A 22,901-nucleotide genomic window follows, 5' to 3' on the forward strand; every position below is an offset into this window, starting at 1 on the left:
TAGTTCAGATTCCCTGATGACATCTTCATTATCTTGGCCTAATGATCGTCCTCAACCCAACAAGCTACCTTCATTGATGTTGACCTCCACCTCAAGAAAGGCTACCTCAGAACCTACACCCACATCAACTCTACCAGTCACCATCGTAACTCCACTTTGACAGCTGCCATCCATTCCATACCAGTAAGTCCCTTCCATACAGCCTAGCCATTCATGGTCGTTGCATCTGTAGTGATGAGTAGTCTCTCTCCAAATATGTCAATGGTCTCATTGAGAACTTCAAAGACCAAAACTATCCTCCCAACCTTGTGTAGAAGCACTGAGTGGAGCAGAAATAGCTGAACTTAATTGTTTGAGGAGCTCAGTACATGTTTCCTCCAGTTGCAGATTTCATCAATATGTAAATGCAAAAATTTGGAGCATTCTATCCTACTTTCTCACTACTGCTCATGTGCTACACCAGTTCTTGGTATCACTCTACTTCTTGCACAGAATCTAATGTGGTGTGCTTTTCTTCAAAACTTAGGAAGAGTCTCTTTTCAGAGAACCATTTAATTCTTTCGAAAATATCATTTACCAGCTCTTCTGTTGCTTTCTCTCTTATGGGATTTATTATATAACCAGTATCACAAGGAAAAAGAACCATTTTTGCTTGCTGAATGTGAATTGGAAGGCCATTCACGTGTATAAGGAAAAGTAGAACACCCAACACTGAATGCCTTGGGACTCCCTTTGCTATTTTTCCCCAATCTTAAAATTTTCTACATTTCCGACAATGTCTGAATTATTCAGCACAGCCTTTGGCATTCTGTTTCTTAAGTATGATTCAAACCAGCTGTGCATAAATCCATCAATTTCATTAAACTGGAGTTTTTCTAAGAGAGTTCATGATACACACGATACACAATCAAGTGCCTTGGAAGAATAACAAAAAGTATCAACTGGTGATATATTATTAATTAAGGCTTGCACTATTTGATGAGTGAATGTATAAATAGCATTCTCACTCAAGCAACCTTTCGGTTCTCCAAATTGTGATATGCTAAGTAAATTGTTTTCACTGAAGTGTGGGACTACTCGGCTGCTTTACTTTTTCGAACATTTTGGAAATAGATGTGCATGAGGAAATTGGACAATAATGGTTTAAGTCATACTTGTCACCTTTTTTTTTAATGTAGTGGTTTAATAATTGTATATTAACCAGCCTGGAAAAATTCCCTGTGGCAGTGATGTATTACATACACACTATGGGCATTAGTTATTAAGTCGGAAAAACTTTTCAGAATTCTGTTTAAAATTCCATTAACCCAACAAGGACTTTAGTTTTTTAGAATTTTTTTAATTGTATTAATTTCAGTGAAGGGTGTTGCTACTACTTCTAGTTGCTTAAAGTTTAGTGAAACGAAATTTTTAATATATGCTCATTTTTTAATATAGTCTCTTACTTCTTCAGCTGAATCATTTAATATGACATTTGCTGCTACATTGAGAAAATGATTGTTAAAAGTACTTTCTACTTGTGAATTATCCGTCACAACATTGTCAAAATATTTTAACTATGCATATTTTAATTTTGTGCACTGACAATGTCCCATACAGTTTTAATCTTATTATCTGTTTTATTTAAATCTGTCAAGACACGCACACTTTTGGAGAGTTTTAAGATTTTCCTTAAAAAGTACTACAGTATTTTTTTTGTAGTATCCTTCTACTCTATAGATGAATATCTTAACAGGGGCTGTTAGACCAGCTTAAGTAAAAATGTCTGTTAGATTTCAGTTTTGACAGCATTTGGTCACAACAGTCACGATTAGGTGCTTTGTGTATGATTAATTTATTAAAAGCGCATAACTATCTTTCATTCTGACAGTGTATTAATTCTGTAAGTATTAGCAGTTCCAGTTTACTGTAATGTAGACACATATTTTGACAGTCTCCTAACAAATGATCAAGGAAGTGAGTATTACATTCAAATTTTTATGATTTTTATGTTATACTTCCTGACTTGTTCCACACCCACAAGAATCACCTCATTTTTGGATCCTTGATTTTAAATCACTTGGTTACCCACGGGGTCCGAATAATTTTTTAGGAAAGTAATTTTCAAATACTGACACAAATACATTATCGAATAAATTCAATTTTTAGCATCTCTTTCTACTTATATCTCATCCCATACCGTCCATTTTAGCTCACTCTTAAAACACAGTATTCTTTTGTCATTAATAAGTCTCATGGCTTTGTATGGACTCACTGCAAGGTTGTACGGTACATATTGTTGATTTCCATTAACTGTACATCATGATCAGATGGTCCATTAGCAATTCGGTACACATTAATTGTTTCTGCCTGAACATTATCTATAAAAATGTTATGAATCAGTGTCCTACTATTTTGCTGTACTAGTTGGAAAATTTACTACCAAAATTAGACTGAAACACACAAATAATAATTAATAATTCTAGTTTGCATTTCCTGTAACTTTTAAGGACTCTACAGAAATGAAATCTCCACAAATTACTCTCTTTTCCTTCTTTTCTGACAGGCAGCTCAACAGAATCTAGATTTTCCATAAATAGCTGGACGTTTCATGGAAGGGATTGGTAGACTGTTACAGTGATCAGAGACGTATTCTGCAGTAACAACTCACAACAATATGGTTCTAGGTTCTGATCAACACAACACTTATCTGTTTCAAATTTTCTGACTGTGTGTCCAACTTTTACACTTGTTGCAGCCCCTACTTTTTCCAAGTTAACTCCACACAAAAATAGTGCAAGTCTACAATGCCTGATATTTAACTTCTCCTTCCCCGTCATTAGATGGTGTTCAGAAAGGCACAGAACATAAATCACTTCTAAGGTTTCGATGAACCAAATTAATTTTGGAATTTTAATTTTCTGGAAACTGCTACATGTATTATGCCTTGTACTGCTCTAATTTCTTTCAGTACTCTCTGCCTGTAAACTGACTCTTAACCGATAAAAATGTTCCCCTGTGATTACTGGACTCACAGGGATTTTGCCTTGTGTACTTGTGCCCCCTTCCCCTTACACTTTCTGCAAGGTGCTCAGCCAATCTTTCTTCCCCCTCCAATTTAGTTGCAGGCCATTGTTAGTGCATCCCCATCTCTCAATTGCAGCAACTGGCACGGCACAGATACTAAACTCTGTCTCAGTCAAAAGCAACTCACTCTTTGTTCATAAAGCTAACGGTTGTGTTAACCTTGGGTTGGTTATGTCGCTGCAAAACCTTGACAAATCCCACACAAATGTATGCTATTGCTGCTACTATTTCCTCCACGTCAACTTTCAAGTCATATTCTAAGTTCTAGGCAGGCTCTTACAACTATAAGTACCTTATCCTCGCCATCCAAATCTCTGGACAAGACCCTGTGTTCTCTGTCACCTGGCTAAGCTTGGTACTAGGTTTCGGGATGTTTGTGACCTGGTATTACGCACTCAGCTATTCCTGTAGCAATTGGCTTACACCCCTCCCACAACTCTTCCTAGTAGCAAGATGCTTTTCTTTTTTGTGACTTTTCTACTGACTTAGTCTTAAAGTTGTTTCTATGAGTCTTTTGCACTTTACAAGGGACGTTTGAAAAGTCCGTGCAAAGTTCGAGAGATGGAACCACTGGCGCATATCAAGGTCATGTTTAGTTAGTAGCATCTTTGGAAAGAACGTACAGCAAGTTTCAGCCATACTGGTCTATTTCTTTGTGTTTGGCATTCGTGTGAATCAAGGAAGTCAAGTGATTGTCAAAAAATGGAGGAAGAAGAATTTCATGTGATGATTAAACATTACTTTATGAAAGACAAAACGCCTCAGGAGACTAAAGAGAAGCTTGATAAACATTACGGTGACTCTGCACCTTCGATCAGAACAGTTTATAAGTGGTTTCAAAATTTTCGGAGTTGCCATATGGGCACAAGTGATGCTGAACACTCTGGGGGCCCTGTTGAGGATACAACTCCAGTAATCATTTACAAAATCCATGATATGGTGATGGATGACAAAAGAGTTAAGATGCGTAAGATTGCTAGTGTTGTGGGCATCTCAAAAGAATGGGTACATAATATTTTGGATAAACATTTGGACATGAGAAAGCTATCCGCAAGATGGGTTCCGCAACTGATCACGCTTGACCAAAAACGGAATCGTGTGAAGTGTTGCAAGGATGGTTTGCAGCTGTTCAGGAAGAATCCGAAGGACTTTGAGTGTCATTTCCTCACTGTGGATGAAACCTGGATACATTACTATACTCCTGAGACCAAACAACAATCTAAACAATGGATTACCACGGGAGAATCTGCACCAAAAAAGGCCAAGACCAGTCCTTTGGTCGGAAGGTTATGGCGACTGTCTTTTGGGATTCACAAGGCATAATCCTCATCAACTATCTGGAAAAGGGTAAAACTATTACAGGTGCATATTACACATCATTATTGAACCGTTTGAAAACCGAGCTGCAAGAAAAATGCTGGCAATTGGACCGCAAAAAAGTCCTTTTCCATCACAACAATGCACCACACCTCAGCAGTTGTGGTCAAAAAATAATGGAAATAGGATTCCATCTTGTTTCACATACTCCCCTATTCTACAGACTTGGCTCCCTCAAACAACTATTTGTTCCCCAATTTGAAGAAATGGCTGGTGGGACAAAGATTTTATTCAAACGAGAAGGTGATTGCAAAAACTAATAGCTATTTTCCAGACTTGGACAATTTCTATTATTCGGAAGGGATCGACAAATTAGAACAGCATCGTCAAACTGACTGTTGATCAAAATTTGAAATGCAATGTCAGAGGTTTTCTCTTTCTGTCTATTACCTGTCACCTTCCCCCAGCTGCTGTTGCCTCATTCTCCCTTCAACCTATCTAATTCAAAATATGCCATTTTTAATTCTATCTGGAGGGTACAAATCTTTCATCTCAGTTTCATGATTTTCTTTTCTCATCTACATAATTTGCAGTTCCATGGAAGAGTCCCATATGACACTTTTTTAACTTCCCACTGCCTTCTCCCCAATGAAACACCAACTCACAGCCCTGACACGTTTCTGATGTAGAATTATGATCGGGGTTCATTGAAAGTAGGTAATATCAGACACAAAGTGAATGAAAACTATAAAAGCATGATATTTTCTAACAACACACTTAAACTGATGCTATCAGGAAATTATTTAAAGCACTGTAAAGTATCCAAGATAACACGTAACAATTATACGGTGAACAGAAGTTAACACTAGGTTGTAGGCACACCACTAATTTTCATTTACTATAGCTTTTAAGTCACAGAAGACACAGAATGAATAATAACTCTTGGGAAAAAAAAAAAGAAAAAGAAAGTTTATAACAGCAGTATTAAACACACACAGTCTGGAAATTAAGAAGAACACTGCACTGTATTCAAAACAACTCTTAAAGCTACACCACTGCTGTTGTTTACATCTGAGCACTTCAGAACGTCCTTCTCAATAGCTGCCTACTGCCACTTCCTCATGACTCAGTACCAACTAGGACTGGGGTAAGGGAATCACATTTTCCACCAGGATTTTGACTACCTCTCTGTGTGTCCTTGAATGAGGAATATCCTACCCACTACCCTTCCCACCTCTTCCACAGCGGTATTTAGCTACATAAGAAACCTACACAATGTCCTTGTCCACCCCTACTCCACCTTTGATCCCAACCCCTTGCCTCATGGCTCATATCTCTGCGACAGATGCAAGGCCTGTCCAATACATCCTCCAACCATGAACTACTCTAGCAGGCCCCATCCCATCAAAGGCAGAGTTGCCTGTGAAAGCAGTCATATGTTCTACAAACTACACTGCAACCACGGTGCTCCTTTCTATGTGGGAAAGACAACTAACAAGCTGTCTTCCACAGGAATGCCCATGCCAAACTGTGACCAAGAGACAGCTGGACCACACAGTTGCTGAATGTGCTGTCCAACAAGATATGCTTCACATCAGCGACAGCTTCACAGCCTGTGCCATCTGAATCCTTCCAACAAACATCAGCTTTCCTGAATTGTGTAAGTGGGGAAACTCCCCAGAAACTATCATTGGTTCCAGTAACCCCCCCCCCCCCCCCCCCGCCTACAGCCTCAACCTTCACTAGTCCCTCTTCTCACTCTACCAATCCCCTTCCCATTCCCACTCTAGCAATGCAAACACATTCTATTCCATCAACGCACCTAATGTCTTTCCCCTTCTCTAGATCTCCCCCACCCCCCAGCGTCCCAAGCACGGCCCATCCTGTCACCATCACATCCCTGCATGCTCCACAAGCAGCGCAATCTCTTCCATCACCAGTACCCTGTTATACTCCCCACTCCCCATCCCTTGCCACCTCCTATGCCTGCACCACCCACCACAGATCACTGCACGTCAGCCGCAGGCACAGTCCATAGTTGGACCCCAGCATCAGGAAACAGTAGCTATATGCATGTGAGTTGCGCACGCATACCGTATTTACTCGAATCTAAGCCGCACCTGAAAAATTAGACTCGAAATCAAGAAAAAAAAATTTTCCTGAATCTAAGCCGCACCTGAAATTTGAGACTCGAAATTCAAGGGGAGAGAAAAGTTTTAGGCCGCACCTCCAAATCGAAACAAAGTTGGTCCATTGTAATATGAGACACAATTTAGGTCGAATGAATGACGATACAGCTACAGTAGGCTCGAGTCGTAAGCTTAGCAGTTAAGCTTTACTAGGTAGCCATTGCTATGCATCACGTGCTCCATCCGTATATATACGGGTACCTTTCCTTTTTCACGTGCTTCGTCTGGTTTGAATTAATTGCTTATTTTGCTTTGATCTGGTAAGTACCGTTCTGTTTGTTATAGGTGTTACGTCACTCTAAGCTGAAAATGTATTACTGTACTGTGTCATGAATTGTTTGTCGCATTCTGATAATGAGTGTTTACGGCCTGTCCCTGCTCGCGGCATGGCTTGTTTTCGTGCGCGCTGCCGCCGCTTACAATTTAAAAAGAGAGGAATTGTTTCATTAGCAAAACAATGGCGAGAGACTGCTATTTGTTGTTACTTACACTGCTGCTTTCTTTGATAATGATCAACAAGAACCAAATAATATATTGCTTTTGATAGAAGACGTTCTGAACGAGAGTTTAGTGAAAATTTTTCTCCGTTTGAAAATCTTTGCAGACGCCTCTTTAGTACATTACATTCTGCACAGAAATTAGAGTCATCTTCGATTTAAAAATCTAGTCAATTGTCGTGCTTCATTTCTGCCTGTATCACTATTAGGCATAAGAATAATACGAATATAAACATGACATGATATGTATATTCTTCCATGTTTGCTGTTGTCTCACCCTAGTTTCGTAGTTTATTCGGAAGATAGGATTTAAATGAGATAGCAGCAAACACGAAAGAATACACAGCAAAATGTTTATATTCGTATTATTCTTATGGCGAAGAGAATACTGTATGTGATTCACAATTCATAAAAGTTCCTATTAGCAACCATCTCTTCTCACAGGTAGGAATAAATTCAGAACGTAGTGTTGGCCATATTGACAAACATCCCAAACAGTCTTGCTAGTCGGATTTTCATACTACATTGAAATGCTGCTACATTCGAAGATGAACAATACGGAATTTGTATTTACTTCGTTGGATAATGTATAAAATGCAGTGGTCGAAACTCGGGGCGGAGAAGAAGGCTTGTCTTCCACCCTTTTTTTTTAAATTTATTTACTGACGCGGAGATTTTGGCGCTAGTATTTATCTTTGTGCCTGCAAAGCATGCCTATGCAGCGCTACATATATTCGATGGCAGAAGTCATTTGTGGCGGCACCTACCAACATTTTTCAGAACTTCCGCTTACTTTGCACTCGATTCTAAGCCGCAGTTGTTTTTTTGGATTACAAAAACCGGAAAAAAAGTGCAGCTTAGATTCGAGTAAATACGGTAAATGTTTGTGTACAGGTTCATTTTTTACGATTCACTTTACTGAATGATACTGTAATAGTCAAATCAAAACATACTAGTTCTCCAGTGAGATAAGAAGTCAAGGTACTTTCCTTTCTTTCTTTCTGCATTTCCTTTTTCCAGTCAAACTGTAAATAGCCTCAACAGCACTCAGTAACAAAATGGTAAGAAAAATCAGCTAATTTCTATTATTGCTGTTGCACCGACTGAATATTAGCTTTAGATAATCATCAACCTTCTACTTGATTGTGACAAAACTCGTTCATATTTAACACATTATTATCAACATTATTATCAACATTATTTCATGCAGATGTCAGAGCTATCCCAAACTGTCAAAAATGCCTGTATTGAGTACCTACAATGTAAGCAAGCTAGGTTCAAAATAAGAAACTACTTTTGGCTGTTCTTGGTAATACTACATAAATTTCCTGCTGGTACAAGTTGGTGCTCGCTGACATTACATGCACACTGAGGAAGCACACTTGAAATAATATTGTATATAGTGGATCTGTATGAACAGGTTGAGACTAACCAATGACAGTTTACATAATGCCTTAAGACACTATTCACAGCACATTAACTGAATATTTTTAAATAGATACATGCTAAGATATCAGCAAATGTTTAAACTTACGAACATGTACACATCATATAAAGAGCATACATCATCATAAACAAATTAAATAATTACCTGGGCTTTCAACTCGCTTGTAATGATACGGATTTATGCAGACTTCCTTCTGTTTAGCTGAGAAAGGAAATCTGCAATTTTCCATCGGTTTTAGCTCATGGTGAGATTGGAGGTCTGGCCACCTCCACACACGACAGTAAATAACATGGGGCAAGCCTTTCCTATGTGATACCTAAATACATACAAAACACAATATGTCAGTTGGAAATAAAATACTTAGGATTTAAGCATAGAATAAGAACAAGCCTTATTTTTTTCCAAACAAATTTGTAAGCATATAATAAAAGTAGGTTTCTGAGATAAATGCTCCCCCATTCAGAAATAAAGTTTACTTTAATAATAATAATAATAATAAAGCTGTTTTCAACTCAAAGGTTGTCTTGGCATGGCCAGTGTACTTCTTATTGGAGGTAGTATGCCATTATTTTTTCTCCGACCTCTGAAACAACTGTAGGGAGACCTACAGTTTAACATGGGCTTTGAACCATCATAAGTATACCTTATGATGGTATAAAGTTTGGGAACTGGTGATGAAAAGAATGTGTCACTCAGAACATAATTCAAAGCAAGTGAAATGGGGTGCACACTAAGTGTTTCTGTTGTCACAACACAAAGACTTGAGTATTTCATCTTGCCATTTCATATTACTATTTCCTTTCAAATTCATCTTAGTAATAAGGAATAGTTACACAGCTATTAAGCTTCAATACTGGATAGGAATCTCTCATAGTGGCAGTATCTTTATACATACCTGTTTCATCAACCAATACTGCCAGTGTTTTACATACTGAAATTTATTTTAAAGGGACTGAATTACATAATTAGCCTTAAACAGTAACCAAAAACATAAGTGTGAGGCTTTTTCTTGGCATTTCCAGTAATATGAAAGTGATGTGTGTTATGCAATGTGCAAGAATGGTTACCCAATCTGACCAAATTTATCTGTCATGATGGAAGTTTATATCTGCAAGATAATATACATAATTTATACCTAACATCTTCAAAGACAGAAAAGGCAAACATTTGATTGTTTATGTTGGGTTCTGGAACAACGAACCAGGTGATGGCAGCACCTCAGAGTTAAATTGGTGGTAACGTACCCCCCACCCCTTAAAATAAATTTCTAATTCTGCTAATTTTAAATGCTATGGTAACGTCCATTCTTTCATAGCAAATGAAATGTACAGTTTATGGGTGTTATATCATCCACTAGTATCTACGAGAGGCGATTTCTTAGTTTTGACTGATGTCACACATCTTGCCTACTTGTAATCTTCGAGGAAACAACAAAGTGTTAGAACTGTTCAACAGATGTTCTGGGAGGGTTCTTCTAGACAAAGTACAAATTGAAGAGTGATTTTAGTGTGTCCAACTCGGAAACAACATAAGGTAATCTTTTCTCTTTTTGAGCTTTGTTGCAGTTTTCAAGCATTCATTGGTGATGTCTCTGACCATACTTAGTTAACTTAGTGTGTGTAGTATTTTGTAACTCTTCTTCCCATTTCTTCAGGATTCAGTATTTCATTTGGTTGTAAGTAATTTTTAGGGGTTTTCAGTTCTAGTGTTGTCATTTCCATTGCTCCTTTGACTAGTTTGTCTGACAGTTCACTCCCTGGAAGGTAAATCTGACTTGCATCCAAATAACGACAACTGATTTATCTGTACTGTGAAGGGATGATTTACAGCTGATTGTGAAAGGCAGAGATCAGAGGTTGTCTTGGATAACATTAAACTATTGTTTGTAATCCACAGACAAACTTGCTACATATGAGGAAATTGCTATACAAACCATGCTGTGTCATAAGATAAAGCTGTCATCAACACTCCTGTGGTGCCCAAGACATCAGGCACCAATGGCATCCTGCCCAACTTCTAAGTTATTTGGGTTGCCAAAAACTCCACACCTATGAAACAGATGCCACAGGAACTCTCAACTATGGAACTCTGCAGCCCAGCCAGTAGGTGATGACAACAGTGTTCTGGCCAGGCCACCAGATGGCGTGCATGGCAATTGTAGAAGTCATGGAAGTACTGCAGTGTCAAAATAGGCCCACATGGATCTTAACCACATGGCAGCTATTTAGGCCAGCATGTGAGCTTAGCAGAGCAGTTCAATTGCAGCGAACAACCGACCTAAAGATCTCCACTACACTAGGCTCTGGGCTCCGCCACCATCTTCCGGGACAGCACACCACCTCCCCTGTCTGGACCTGAAGTGTAATCAGTGACGTAGTTGGTGGGGCTTGGTATAATTTCTACTGTTTGTCTTCTTCACAGACAATCAGAGTCAAAACTTTACTTTGTGCACCTACCCTTGCCAGAATTCAAAATTATTCAAAACTGTTTGGCTGTCGATGCTTCTTCTGTGAAGTACTACTGTAAGATATTTTGAAAGTGTTTCATTTCTGCGACTTAAGCTAGTGTGTTGACTTCTTTCTTCTTCCTTCTTTCTTCCTCCTTCCTTCTGCCTTCCTTCTTCCTTCTTCTTCTTCTTCTTCTTCTTCTTCTTCTTCTTCTTTTCCCCCTCTCTTCCAAATCCAGGAACTGAGGAACTTGCTTCATGCTAAACTTAAATTTTCTCCATATATTGGGGAACTTAATTACTTGCTTCTGGGATTCAGGAACTTTTAACTTTGTTTGTCATTGAAAAACTACTGTTTGTCCACTTGTCCAAGAATTTTATTTAATTTCAGAGTGAAAGGAATTTTACCTCCATAGCACACTGAGGATTTTGTTTCCATTGTGTTAGAAAAATAAACTTGTGCTACTGTGACTATCTGCCTTTTTAGTGGATATTTCTGTGGAAGTAGATATATCAAACCCTAAGGTTAGTTTGAACATAGAAGTGCTTTACTAGGTGTGTTTCTACTGGAGGTGGCTGTTGTCTCCTTGGAATCTCTGAACTAATTAATCCATCCAGTTCCAGGATGACCTATTGCAGGTATCAGCAACCTACAGCATGGGGGTCTAATCCAACCTGCCGCTTCTTTTTCTATGGCCCATGACCTAAGAATGTATTATTTTACACTTCCAAATTCCTAAAAAATTTGAAGCAAGATAAAACTGAATGAAACATGAAAATCATGTGAAAGTTTAAAATCATTATCTGTGAAGCTGCAGAGTAACAAACCTAAATTTTTTGATACATATTACAGTTGACTGGTAACATACTCTAATGGTCAACATGGAAGTTGAATAGCTGCAAGAAAAATCTGTGTGGTGCCTCTGTGTGAAGGAAGCTAGCTGAGGAAGCCAAGCCTTAGCGCTGCCGCTGTGGTGATGAGCAGTTTTAAGTTGGCAGCATTATCAGTGCCATATGTATCACTGTTCTGCAACATTCTGTTCTCATTTCTATTACAAGTGTATTTCCATCATGTCACTGCCAAAATCACAAACGAAGAGAAATGTGGACTTTGAACACTGTGCTTTCAAGGCAGAGTGGGCTGACAATTATTTGATAACAAATTGGTTGGCAAAGCATTGTGTTTATTGGGTTGGTTGGGTTGTTTGGAGGAAGAGACCAAACAGCGAGGTCACCGGTCTCATCGGATTAGGGAAGGAAGTCGGCCGTGCCCTTTCAAAGGAACCATCCCAGCATTTGCCTGGAGCAATTTAGGGAAATCATGGGAAACCTAAATCAGGATGGCCGGACGCGGGTTTGAACCATCGTCCTCCCAAATGCGAGTCCAGTGTGCTAACCGCTGCGCCACCTCGCTCAGTCATTGTGTTTATTATGCAGTGATACTATAGCTGTATTAAAAAGAGTAGAATCTGCACTAGCATCACCAGACTAAGCATTCGTACAATATCCCAACTCACTGGGAAAGCACGATTGGAAAAATCAGAAACTTTGAAATGGAATACTTTATTACAACGCAGTTTCCTTATGAAATTAAAAAATGTAAATGAGGCTGCAACTAAGTTAAGTCTATAAGAAGCTCATTTGTTAGCTAAGGAGGGAAAACAATTTACTGATTGTAAACTAATTAAACAATGTCTGACAGTATTAGCTGAAGGAAGGTGTCCTGAGAAAATGGATATAGCCTATTTATTTCTATAAGCCTTCCCCTGAGAACAGTTGTTCAAAATACTGAGGCTGCTGGCAGCAACATTGGTAACTAGTTAATCCTCGAACAGCCACGTCTATGCATAAAGTGTGCCAAACACAAATAAAATTGTCTTGCATCCTTCCACTGTTGTTTTACAACTGCGAGCTCATACCTATTCCATCGTTATTGCTTCAGCTAACACAGTGATAAATTGTGTTGTCATAAATCCAAGCAACCAGCAGTAATAAAAAATAAACAGCGAGCAAAAAGAGAAAAAAATTTGTGATCCATGCAAGAAAATGACTCAGATTGAGAGCTAGCAGCACAATCCCACAATGAGGCAACTGCCTACGAGATAATTAGTAACCAAATACGTGTTTGGCTGAGATCTAATGCAACTACACTGTTTATGCTTCGAGTGCGTCATTACTGTGGGGTAACACTTGTACAAGGCAAGAGTGTGATTCAATGAAAGTTTATTTTATTATTGTTTAATTAAACAGTGACTTAGCTCATGCAATATAAGATTATTTTATCACTGTCTAATTAAACTAAGATTAACTTGTGATTTTGCTCATACATGTTTACCTTGGAAACATAAAGACAGTTATTCTTTGCACATATATAAAGAACACCGTGCACTTGCTCACGTTATGAAAATCAGTGTGCCAGCTCGAGGCTTCATTGACAGGGCAAATGATTTTGAGTGATTTTCCTTGGCTCTTGATGAGTCAATGGACGTGACAGCTATTGCTCAGTTGCTGCTATTTATTTGAGTAATTGATGCTGACTCTGAAGTGACTGAAGAATTAGCTTGTATGAGTAGTCTGCATGGAACAACTACAAGTAAAAATATTTCCAAAGCAGCTGAGAGAACGTTAATAAAGTACAACCTGCAATGGAAACAGCTAAAATGTGTCACAACTGATTGTGGTAAAAATATGTGTGGAACAGACAAAGGCTTAGTCGAGTACATTTACAAGGCTTGCAAAAATAAAAAGAGTGCTTAAATCCTGTGGCTATTCATTGCATTATTCATCAGCAGGTATGCTGTGGCTAATATATGAATCTATTGCGCTTCAGAACCAGTTGTGTCAATGGTGAACTTCATTCTAGTGGAGAGCACCACCATCAGTTCTGTGATTTTCAGTCAGAAGTGGAAGCTAAATTTTATGACTTCCCTACCACACACCAGTTCAATGGCTTAGCAGTGGCAAAGATTTGTTAAGATCTTTTGAACACAGGGCAGACACTGATATATTTCTACATCTGAAAAACTGCCAACATCCTAGGACTGCTTAGTGGATTCAGTTTTAAATTACAAGGCAAAACAGTGCTAATAAGTGAAACCTACATGGCAATAAAGTCATTTCAGTGACAACTGGCTTTGATTGAGTCATAAATCATGTCCATATGCTTCATGCATAAAAATTTGAAAGTGATATATTTTCCTAGCCCAAACAACAGTTTCCACAATGTTCTTTTGGATATTGATGCAACTGCAGAAGACGTTTCTATATTTGAAAACCCATTTGACTGTTCCATTGAGAAACTTCCACTTACCCTTCTGTTGGAAGTAATTAACCTGCTGTGTGACAACATGCTAAATGGCAAATTTCAAGAGGACAATCTAACAAAATTCTATACATGTCTTCAAAGTCAACTGGCTCTTTGTAGTGACAAAAAAAAATCATTATGTTATAGATTCAGGCTCAATACAATAATACACTAGGGGTCAATACAATAAAAGTTGTCACGAGGACCAACTATCAACTGAGTCACCAGTGCAAAAGACTGCAGGCCATCAGGTCTATTACAGAATAGGTGCCAAAGGCAGTGCTGAAATGTGTTGGGACTCCTTATTCATTACACAGAGGTCTGTGTCTGAATAATCCATTTACTACCTCACTGATTGATATGTGATTGCGGCACTAATAAAATAAAAGGAAAGGGGGGTGGGGGTTGTGAGGCAATTCTTCAAAAGACTTCTCATATCCCCATATGTAACATCCCAGTTATGGGAGATGTATGTTACAAACTGTCATACTATTTCACTGACTGCAAAGCCTCTTGCTACACATACAATGTTCACAGGTGTTGAACTGAACTAGTGTGCAAACATCTCTGGATGCTTGTTCAGTATTTACTTTTTCTATATACTTGCTGCCCTCTAGTGGTAAGGAGATGGTCCTCCAGAAATCTTGATTTCTGCAGTGCTATACATTTTATGGGATAACTTTAAACAAATTCAACTTTTTTCAGATGATGGGAGTAACCATTACAATTACAATGTAAAATCCCTGAAATAGTGGGGATGTGAACAGCAAATGTGATGTATTGATCTGATTTCTTCTGTGCTCCCCATCAAGCAAGGCTGTCTCGTGAAAAGATACTGGACTTCCATTTGAGAGGATGCCAATTCAAACCCCACTGCAACCATCCAGTTCCAGGTTCCCCTATACCACTTAAGGCAAACACCTGGATGGGTTCTTCTAACAGGACATGGCCAATTTCCCTATCCAACTTCCAACACTGTTGATGCAAAGTTAAACCACTATCTTCCTCTTTCCAGTGTTCCCTATGTGGACGGCATATTTGTTCTTTACTTATATTTTTCTCTTTGTATCTCCATAAGACAGCAATCAGACTATTCTATAGTCCAATGTCCTAGTGTCTTTTATCAAATGAGTAATATCAGGTTGTGGATCAGTTGTATTTTAGGAGGAAGATGCCATGGAGGGAATATTCCTCTCTTGCCTGATGCTGGAAGGATGTGCAGTGTCTCCAGTTGTGTGAATAGGGTGACTCCTACTGGCTCTGCTGGAATGGCAGTCAATTTATTTAGTTAGTTAGTTTCATGTTCCATGGATCATTTTGTATGATGTATTGTAATGATATGGAACAAGTAATTTTATACTCATATCACAAATTAATTTGTAAATATGGCCGCATGCTGAATTTTTCAAATCTTACCTTGCTGTCAGACATCTTATATCACTGGGTAATTGATCAAAAACTTTTGTTGCAGCATTGTGGATTCGTTTTTGTGCTAAATATAATCTTAATGTGGAGTAATGAATGTCACTTCTCCTTCTGGTATTGGAATTGTGTACATCATTGTTCCTTTTTAACTGTAATGGATTATTTACAACAAACTTCATGAGGAAATGGCAATGGCCTTGCCGCAGTGGATACACCAGTTGCCATCAGATTACTGAAGATAAGCGCTGTCGGATGTGACTGGCACTTGGACTGGTGACCATCCTGGCTGCCCGAGCTGTTGCTATTTTTCAGGGTGCTCTCAGCCTCATAATGCCAATTGAGGAGCTACTCAACTGAATAGTAGTGGCTCCAGTCAAAGAAAACCATCATAACAACCAGGAGAGCGGTGTGTGACCACACACCCCTCCTATCTGCATCCTCAGCTGAGGATGACACAGCGGTCGGATGGTAGCGATGGGCCACTTGCGGCCTGAAGACGGAGTGCTTTTCATGAGGGAATAAATATACTGTGAAGCAGTAGCCAGAATGCCCAACTCCATAAACAGATGTCTACAAGATGATCTTGGGTGACACCAAACGTTACTCTGATGATTATTTGACATCGTCAGCTGTATTGGAGATAATCTTAGAATCAAAACACGGTTATTAGCCCAGATTACTAGTTTCAGCAAAATGAAAATGCCACCTTCTGATGATTTGTACAGAAAATTTTTTTTACAGGGGCAATCCATTTCGTCGAATAATTGAACAATTGATGTAACAGACTGACTCTGTAAGAATTTTTTCTTTATAAATGATATGAAGATGTTTTAATTTTGCTGAAACTCAAGTTAGCATTGTGTATTTTTATGCGGCCTGGGCTAATAAACTTATGTAATAATGAAAACAAGTGTGTTTACATATCACTCTTACAGTACCTTTATGAGCAACAAAGACTTCCTTTCTTAACATTATTCCACATGCCTTATTGAACGAAAATATGCAAAATATGTCAACTTACTCATTTGTCTCACCTCTAGATTTGCAATCATTCTACCTACAAATATTGCCGAAAGAAGATGTTTTAGAAGTTCCACAATGTGCTTTTTCCAGTTTAAATTTTCATCTAACTGGACGCCTAAGAATTTCGAAGTTCCCATCATATTTTTTATTTCTTCACAATGTGTTACACTTATCACTGGTGTAGTTTCTGAACTATATTTGTTGAATTAGTAAGTACTACTACCTGAATTCTTGTAGTTTGATATGACATTATCCACTGGTTGGCTATACCATCGATCCCAAACACTTCCATTTATCTAGGAGAATATGGTGATTCACACAGTCAAATGCCTTACATGTTGTTGTTGTTGTTGTTGTTGTTGCTGCTGTTGTTGTTGTCGTCGTCGTCGTGGTCTTCAGGCCAGAGACTGGTTTTATGCAGCTCTCCATGCTACTCCATCCCGTGCAAGCTTCTTCATATCCAAGTATCTACTGCAACCTACATCCTTCTGAATCTGATTAGTGTATTCATCTCTTGGTGTCCCTCTACAATTTTTACCCTCCACACTCCAATACTAAATTGGTGATCCCTTGATGCCTGACGAACATGTCCTACCAACTGATCCCTTCTTCTAGTCAAGTTGTGTCACAAACTCCTCTTCTTCCGAATTCTATTCAATACCTCCTCATTAGTTATGCAATCTACCCATCTAATCTTCAGCATTCTTCTGTAGCACCACATTTCGAAAGCTTCTATTCTCTTCTTGTCTAAACTATTTTTTGTCCAGGTTTCACTTCCATAGAGGGCTTCACTCCATACAGATACTTTCAGAATGACTTCCTGACACTTAAATCTACACGCAATGTTAACAAATTTCTCTTCTTCAGAAACGCCTTCCTTGCCATTGCCAGTCCACATTTTATATCTTTTCTACTTCGACCACCATCAGTTATTTTGCTCCCCAAATAGCAAAACTCCTTTACTATTTTAAGTGTCTCATTTCCTAATCTAATACCGTCAGCATCACCCGACTTAATTCGACTACATTCCATTATCCTCGTTCTGTTTTTGTTGATGTTCATCTTATATCCTCCTTTCAAGACACTATCCATTCCGTTCAACTGCTCTTCCAAGTCCTCTGCTGTCTCTGACAGAATTACAATGTCATCGGCGAACCTCAAAGTTTTTATTTCTTCTCCATGGATTTTAATTCTTACTCCAAATTTTTCTTTTGTTTCCTTTACTGCTTGCTTAACATACAGATTGTATAACATCGGGGATAGGCTATAACCCTGTCTCACTCCCTTCCCAACCACTGCTTTCCTTTCATGTCCCTCGACTCTTATTATAACTGCCATCTGGTTTCTGTACAAATTGTAAATAGCTTTTCGCTCCCTGTATTTTACCCCTGCCACCTTCAGAATTTGAAAGGGAGTATTCCAGTCAACATTGTCAAAAGCTTTCTCTAAGTCTACAAATGCAAGAAACATAGGTTTGCCTTTCCTTAATCTAGCTTCTAAGATAAATCATAGGGTCAGTATTGCCACACGTGTTCCAAACTGATCTTCCCTGAGGTCGGCTTCTGTCAGTTTTTCCATTCGTCTGTAAAGAACTTGTGTTAGTATTCTGTCGCCGTGACTTATTAAACCGATAGTTCGGTAATTTTTACACCTGTCAACACCTGCTTTCTTTGGGATTGGAATTATTATATTATTCTTGAAGTCTGAAGTTATTTTGCCAGTCTCATAAATCTTGATCACCATATGCCTTAGATATGTCACAGAAAATACCAACTAGCACCATTTTACAATTTAACTTTGTAAAATTTGGTGAGTGAATATGTAAATGGCATTCCCAGTAGAGTAACTCTTCTGAAAACCAAACTGTGACTTGCTGAGGACATTACTGTTTCTTAGATGAGATATTATTCTAGAATACATCACCTTCTCAAAAAATTTGGAAAATAGTGTCAGCAGTGAAACAGGTCATGAGTTATTGCCATTCCTCTTGCCACGTTTCTTAAATGGATGTTTAAGAATGGCATATTTGAGTGTCTCGGAAAAACATCTTGAATTATCAATGAATTATATATTTCAGATAAGACCAGGCTTAATATATGAGAACAAACCTTCAGTACTCCATTAGAAACACAGTTAAAACCAGATGGGATTTTATTTTTGAGAGAATGAATAATTTTCTTAGTTTCAGAAGGAGAGATTGGTGATACATTCATATGACTGAATTTTATGAGTTACTTTTTCTCCAGAACTGTTTATCCCTACAATTTCCATTATATTTCAGAAATGTGTATTGGAACTTATGCTGGTTTACCTATATGGGTGTATATTATATTTTTTTCTGTCTATTTTTATCAATTCATTCGCTTAAGTAGTTTACGGCAAAGATTAAAATGTGGTATGCCCAAAGTAATCAAGCATGTGCAGCTAGCGACAAAAGGTAGCTAACATTAATCTTCTTGTGCTTGTAAAAACTCCTATTGGATGTTTCATCGATCTTGACACACTATCTTTTCCCATCCGTGATACAGAGAGAACGCAGATTTCAGTTTAGTTCACTAATAATATGAAATATATTAATTCTTATGACACAAAGTCAACTTCACTTACTAGTTAATATTTCACCTCATCTACCTATCTGCATTGTTGGTACCTGTAATACTTCAGAGAAGCAAGAAATTTAAGCTGAGCCAGCTGGATGCCGTGACATTGTCTTCAAGAAGGGGAGGAGGTAAATAACTTCAATATCAGCTAACAATCAATATTATACGTTATAGATTTTTCATACATTCAAAAACTCATAGGTCTGACTGTCTGGAGTTGCGTCACTGGGCATAAATTAGCCTAGACATGCTCCTGAGTGAATCCTTATTGTCGCGTCTCTTGTGCGGTGCCTGTAAATTATTCTTAAAATTAGCAATTAATCAGTAGAATTGGTGAATGTTCTGTGGACGGTGCCAGATAGATCAGACAGGTGCAATAATTAAATGGTATAAAACATGTTGTGTAACATTCTATTGAACTAATTTTTTTTTATTTACTTTGTTTCATGCCTGGAATATTGCCAAAAAAAAAAACCAAGGTCAGACACCACATGGTACGCTTAAATTGCAAATGGTTAACCAGAGGAAGTGTACCAACAGCATTTAACAAGATCATCTGTAGAACAGGAAAGAACTCCAACTTCTAGCTCGCATAACTGCACTTGGTAATGCCTCACTCAATAGTAGTATCAGTACCTCACCCTACCCCATGCATAAATTTGACACTTAAAAAAAAGCTGTAGAGATTTGGGTTACCATTATTTTGGTTTTTTGGAATGTGGATACAAAAATTGTAAACGGCAATGCTGATGTAGATTACAACATGTACTGATCAAGAAAATTCTTGCAATCAATATTAAGATTAAAATTCAATTTTATTTCATGTTTATAATTTGAAAAAATATTTACACAATGGAACCAGTCAAACAGGTTGTGGGGACTAAGGAAAATAGTGCAGAGGTACAAAATGTCGCTGCAATGGGTGCGAAGACAAATGATAATGACACTGAAAATGTCAATCATATCAATGACAGCTGGGAATATTACAAAAATCCAGTTTATGCTGAAGACAATAATGTCTTACCATATGGCACTGCAATGCTCACAGTAGACAAGACTTGTTCCCATATCTCACCACAAAGCATTTTCTCGCATGAAGCAAGGCAAAAGACATGCTAGTGCGTAATCAGTAAATTTCAATTTCTCCACGTCACAAGGATTTGTTTCAAATGTGGTAGAACAAGACACGGTAAGTGCACAAGACGATAATGCGTCATCGGTGCATTCAATGCAGGACATGTATAAATGCCTCACTGACCTAACAAAGAATTTAGTTGATAATATTTCTACACAACAAACCAAAAAACTTGACAAAAAATTTCATGATTCTAAAAATGAACAAAAGCAAACATTTGACAGCTTTAAGAATGACCTATCACAACTGACCTTTCTAATGATTTAACTTGCAAACTTGCAGATATGGGAAAGAAATTAAAGATGGATTATTCATTGATTTATCTCAGGAGATAAACAACTTAGATCATAAAGTTTTATCTCTGGACAAGGCACAATAGAAAATGGCAGGTAAGCTAAAGGTCGCGAGTGACGTAAAGACTCAGATGCAAGACACTTAGTCGGAAATTTGCAAAAATTTTAAAACTATGGCAGGTACTGGTAATGAGCTGCAATCTTTATGTACAGATTTGCTGGAAGAAGTACAGGAGCTGTCAGTAAAATTGAGTAATTTAGATTTAGGCAATAAGTTCTTAAAGAACACACAAGAAAAAAATCAAAAGGGAAGTAAAGAATTTACAGGATGGAGCCGAAGCAGGAATGCTAGATAAGTATATGACCCTCGCACAGAAAGTCATACAAGAGCATAAGACCTATGTCAAAGCAGTTGATGATGTAGTAAATGAAAGGGAAAATAAATTGATTGCTAGGATTAAGCTAGGCTTAAGGCAGCAGAAAAGAAGTTGCAGAGCAGTCTAATTAATGTTGTGAACATCACAACAAAGACACCAATCACAAGCAATCAGCTTTAGTCGGGCAGGATGAATAGCGGTAATACTTATCAACTATTTGCTACCAGCCCTTCACATGGAGAACAAAGAAATTACAAAATGCAACAGCCACTGCCAATGTCAATACAAGTCGCGAAAACCTATCCAGAGTATAATCGTGTGAATCCGAACAATGCCACAGCGGCAATAGACAATGCTGCATGTTTGTCTACTTTATTAGCGGACGAGGGTCTGCTCCGCCATAGGCAATTTCTGCCCGTCGATATCTGAGAAAAGCTGATATAGAGTATATGAAGAGGGGCCGTTGCAACCCCACAACATTGATACACAATGTACACCTCTGCAAAATAGTCAACAGCAGAATGGCAATGGTGGCAATAACCAACGCAGTTGGCACCCGTATCCCCCATGCAACAACAATAATACAAGAAATAATTATGGTAATGGGAGAAACCAATAGTACAAACAAGGCTTCAAAGGAAATTACAAACAGCTTATACGAAACAGAGAGGCCGTGGCCAACAAATTCACAATGAACCTTCAGCAGGTGGCAATAAACAACACAGCAACTGGCAGGAACCAATCACAAATCACAATCTGTCAGTCCTCCAACCACCAATTACAATCAACAGAAAACAATTATGCTTCCAGTGGGGATCAAGGTCAAGGAGAACTTAATGCCACGGCAATAAAGGACACAAACTGGGGAGGTCAAATCCCCAACATGGAGGTAGTTGAAGTTGCTAACAATGAAGAGGCCAACCTCCTGACCAATCAGGAAAGCCTGAATATGTCGCGATAAGCCCCCATTCGCGGACCAATAAAACAGGTCAGGGCATGCAATTTATTCCAAATTACTTTCCCAGATATGATGAAGGGATAAATACAAAAGAACTGTTGGGAAGATGTAAACAACTTAACCAAGTATAATGAGGAGCCAGTGCAAGCTGTAATTACTGCCTGATCTCAGCATACCTGTGATACTTGACGCAGGTGCATCGAAAAATGTAATATCACAAAGTCTTTTTAACGAGCTGCAAAGGCGATGTTGTATACCAACTTTTCTGGTGCAGAACTGTTGTATTCTGACTGCAGTGGGGAGCAAGTCTAAAGCAGTTAAAACTCAGGCTTTAATACTCATCACCATCAGCAAATTTTCCCTAAAGTGCATTTTTCTGGCAGTGGAAAAGCTTGCTGTAAACTGTCTTATTGGAATGGATACCTTTAGACAATACAAAGTACAGACTGACACAGGCAAGGAAAATGTTTCTTTATGATCAACGAACAGAGGTTATCAGTAAATTTAATTAAAACCAGCACAAGTGAAAATGCACTCAAACCGAGCACTGATACCAGAGTACAACAGCCATATCCAAACATACTGTTTCTTGATACACAAAAGGGTCAGCAGCTGTCTGAAGAAGACATGGACACACAGACTGTCCAAACCGAGGTAAATGACTCAGCTCGTTTGTCAGAGGATCAGATGGAGGAGTTACAAGAAATAATACTTTGGCATGTGCAAGTATTTAGAAGGTGTCCAGGGTACTAAAGGGTTACAAGCATAAAATGGATGTTTACCCTGACGAGACATTATGCTTAGGAAAGAAATTGAAAGGATGA

The 22,901-nt window shown here is 38.3% G+C and overlaps 1 protein-coding gene across 3 annotated transcripts in view; it reads right to left on the minus strand.

The window, feature by feature from the left end:
• LOC124802787 (protein mothers against dpp) overlaps positions 1–22,901 on the minus strand; it is a 129,890-nt gene that overhangs the window by 81,777 nt on the left and 25,212 nt on the right. For all 3 annotated transcript variants that reach the window (XM_047263788.1, XM_047263789.1, XM_047263787.1), the window contains exon 3: positions 8,661–8,832. In XM_047263788.1, the coding sequence (XP_047119744.1) occupies positions 8,661–8,832 (172 nt within the window). The remainder of the gene's footprint in view (positions 1–8,660; positions 8,833–22,901) is intronic.

Source organism: Schistocerca piceifrons, chromosome 6 (genome assembly GCF_021461385.2).
Source record: "Schistocerca piceifrons isolate TAMUIC-IGC-003096 chromosome 6, iqSchPice1.1, whole genome shotgun sequence".
NCBI lineage: Eukaryota > Metazoa > Arthropoda > Insecta > Orthoptera > Acrididae > Schistocerca > Schistocerca piceifrons.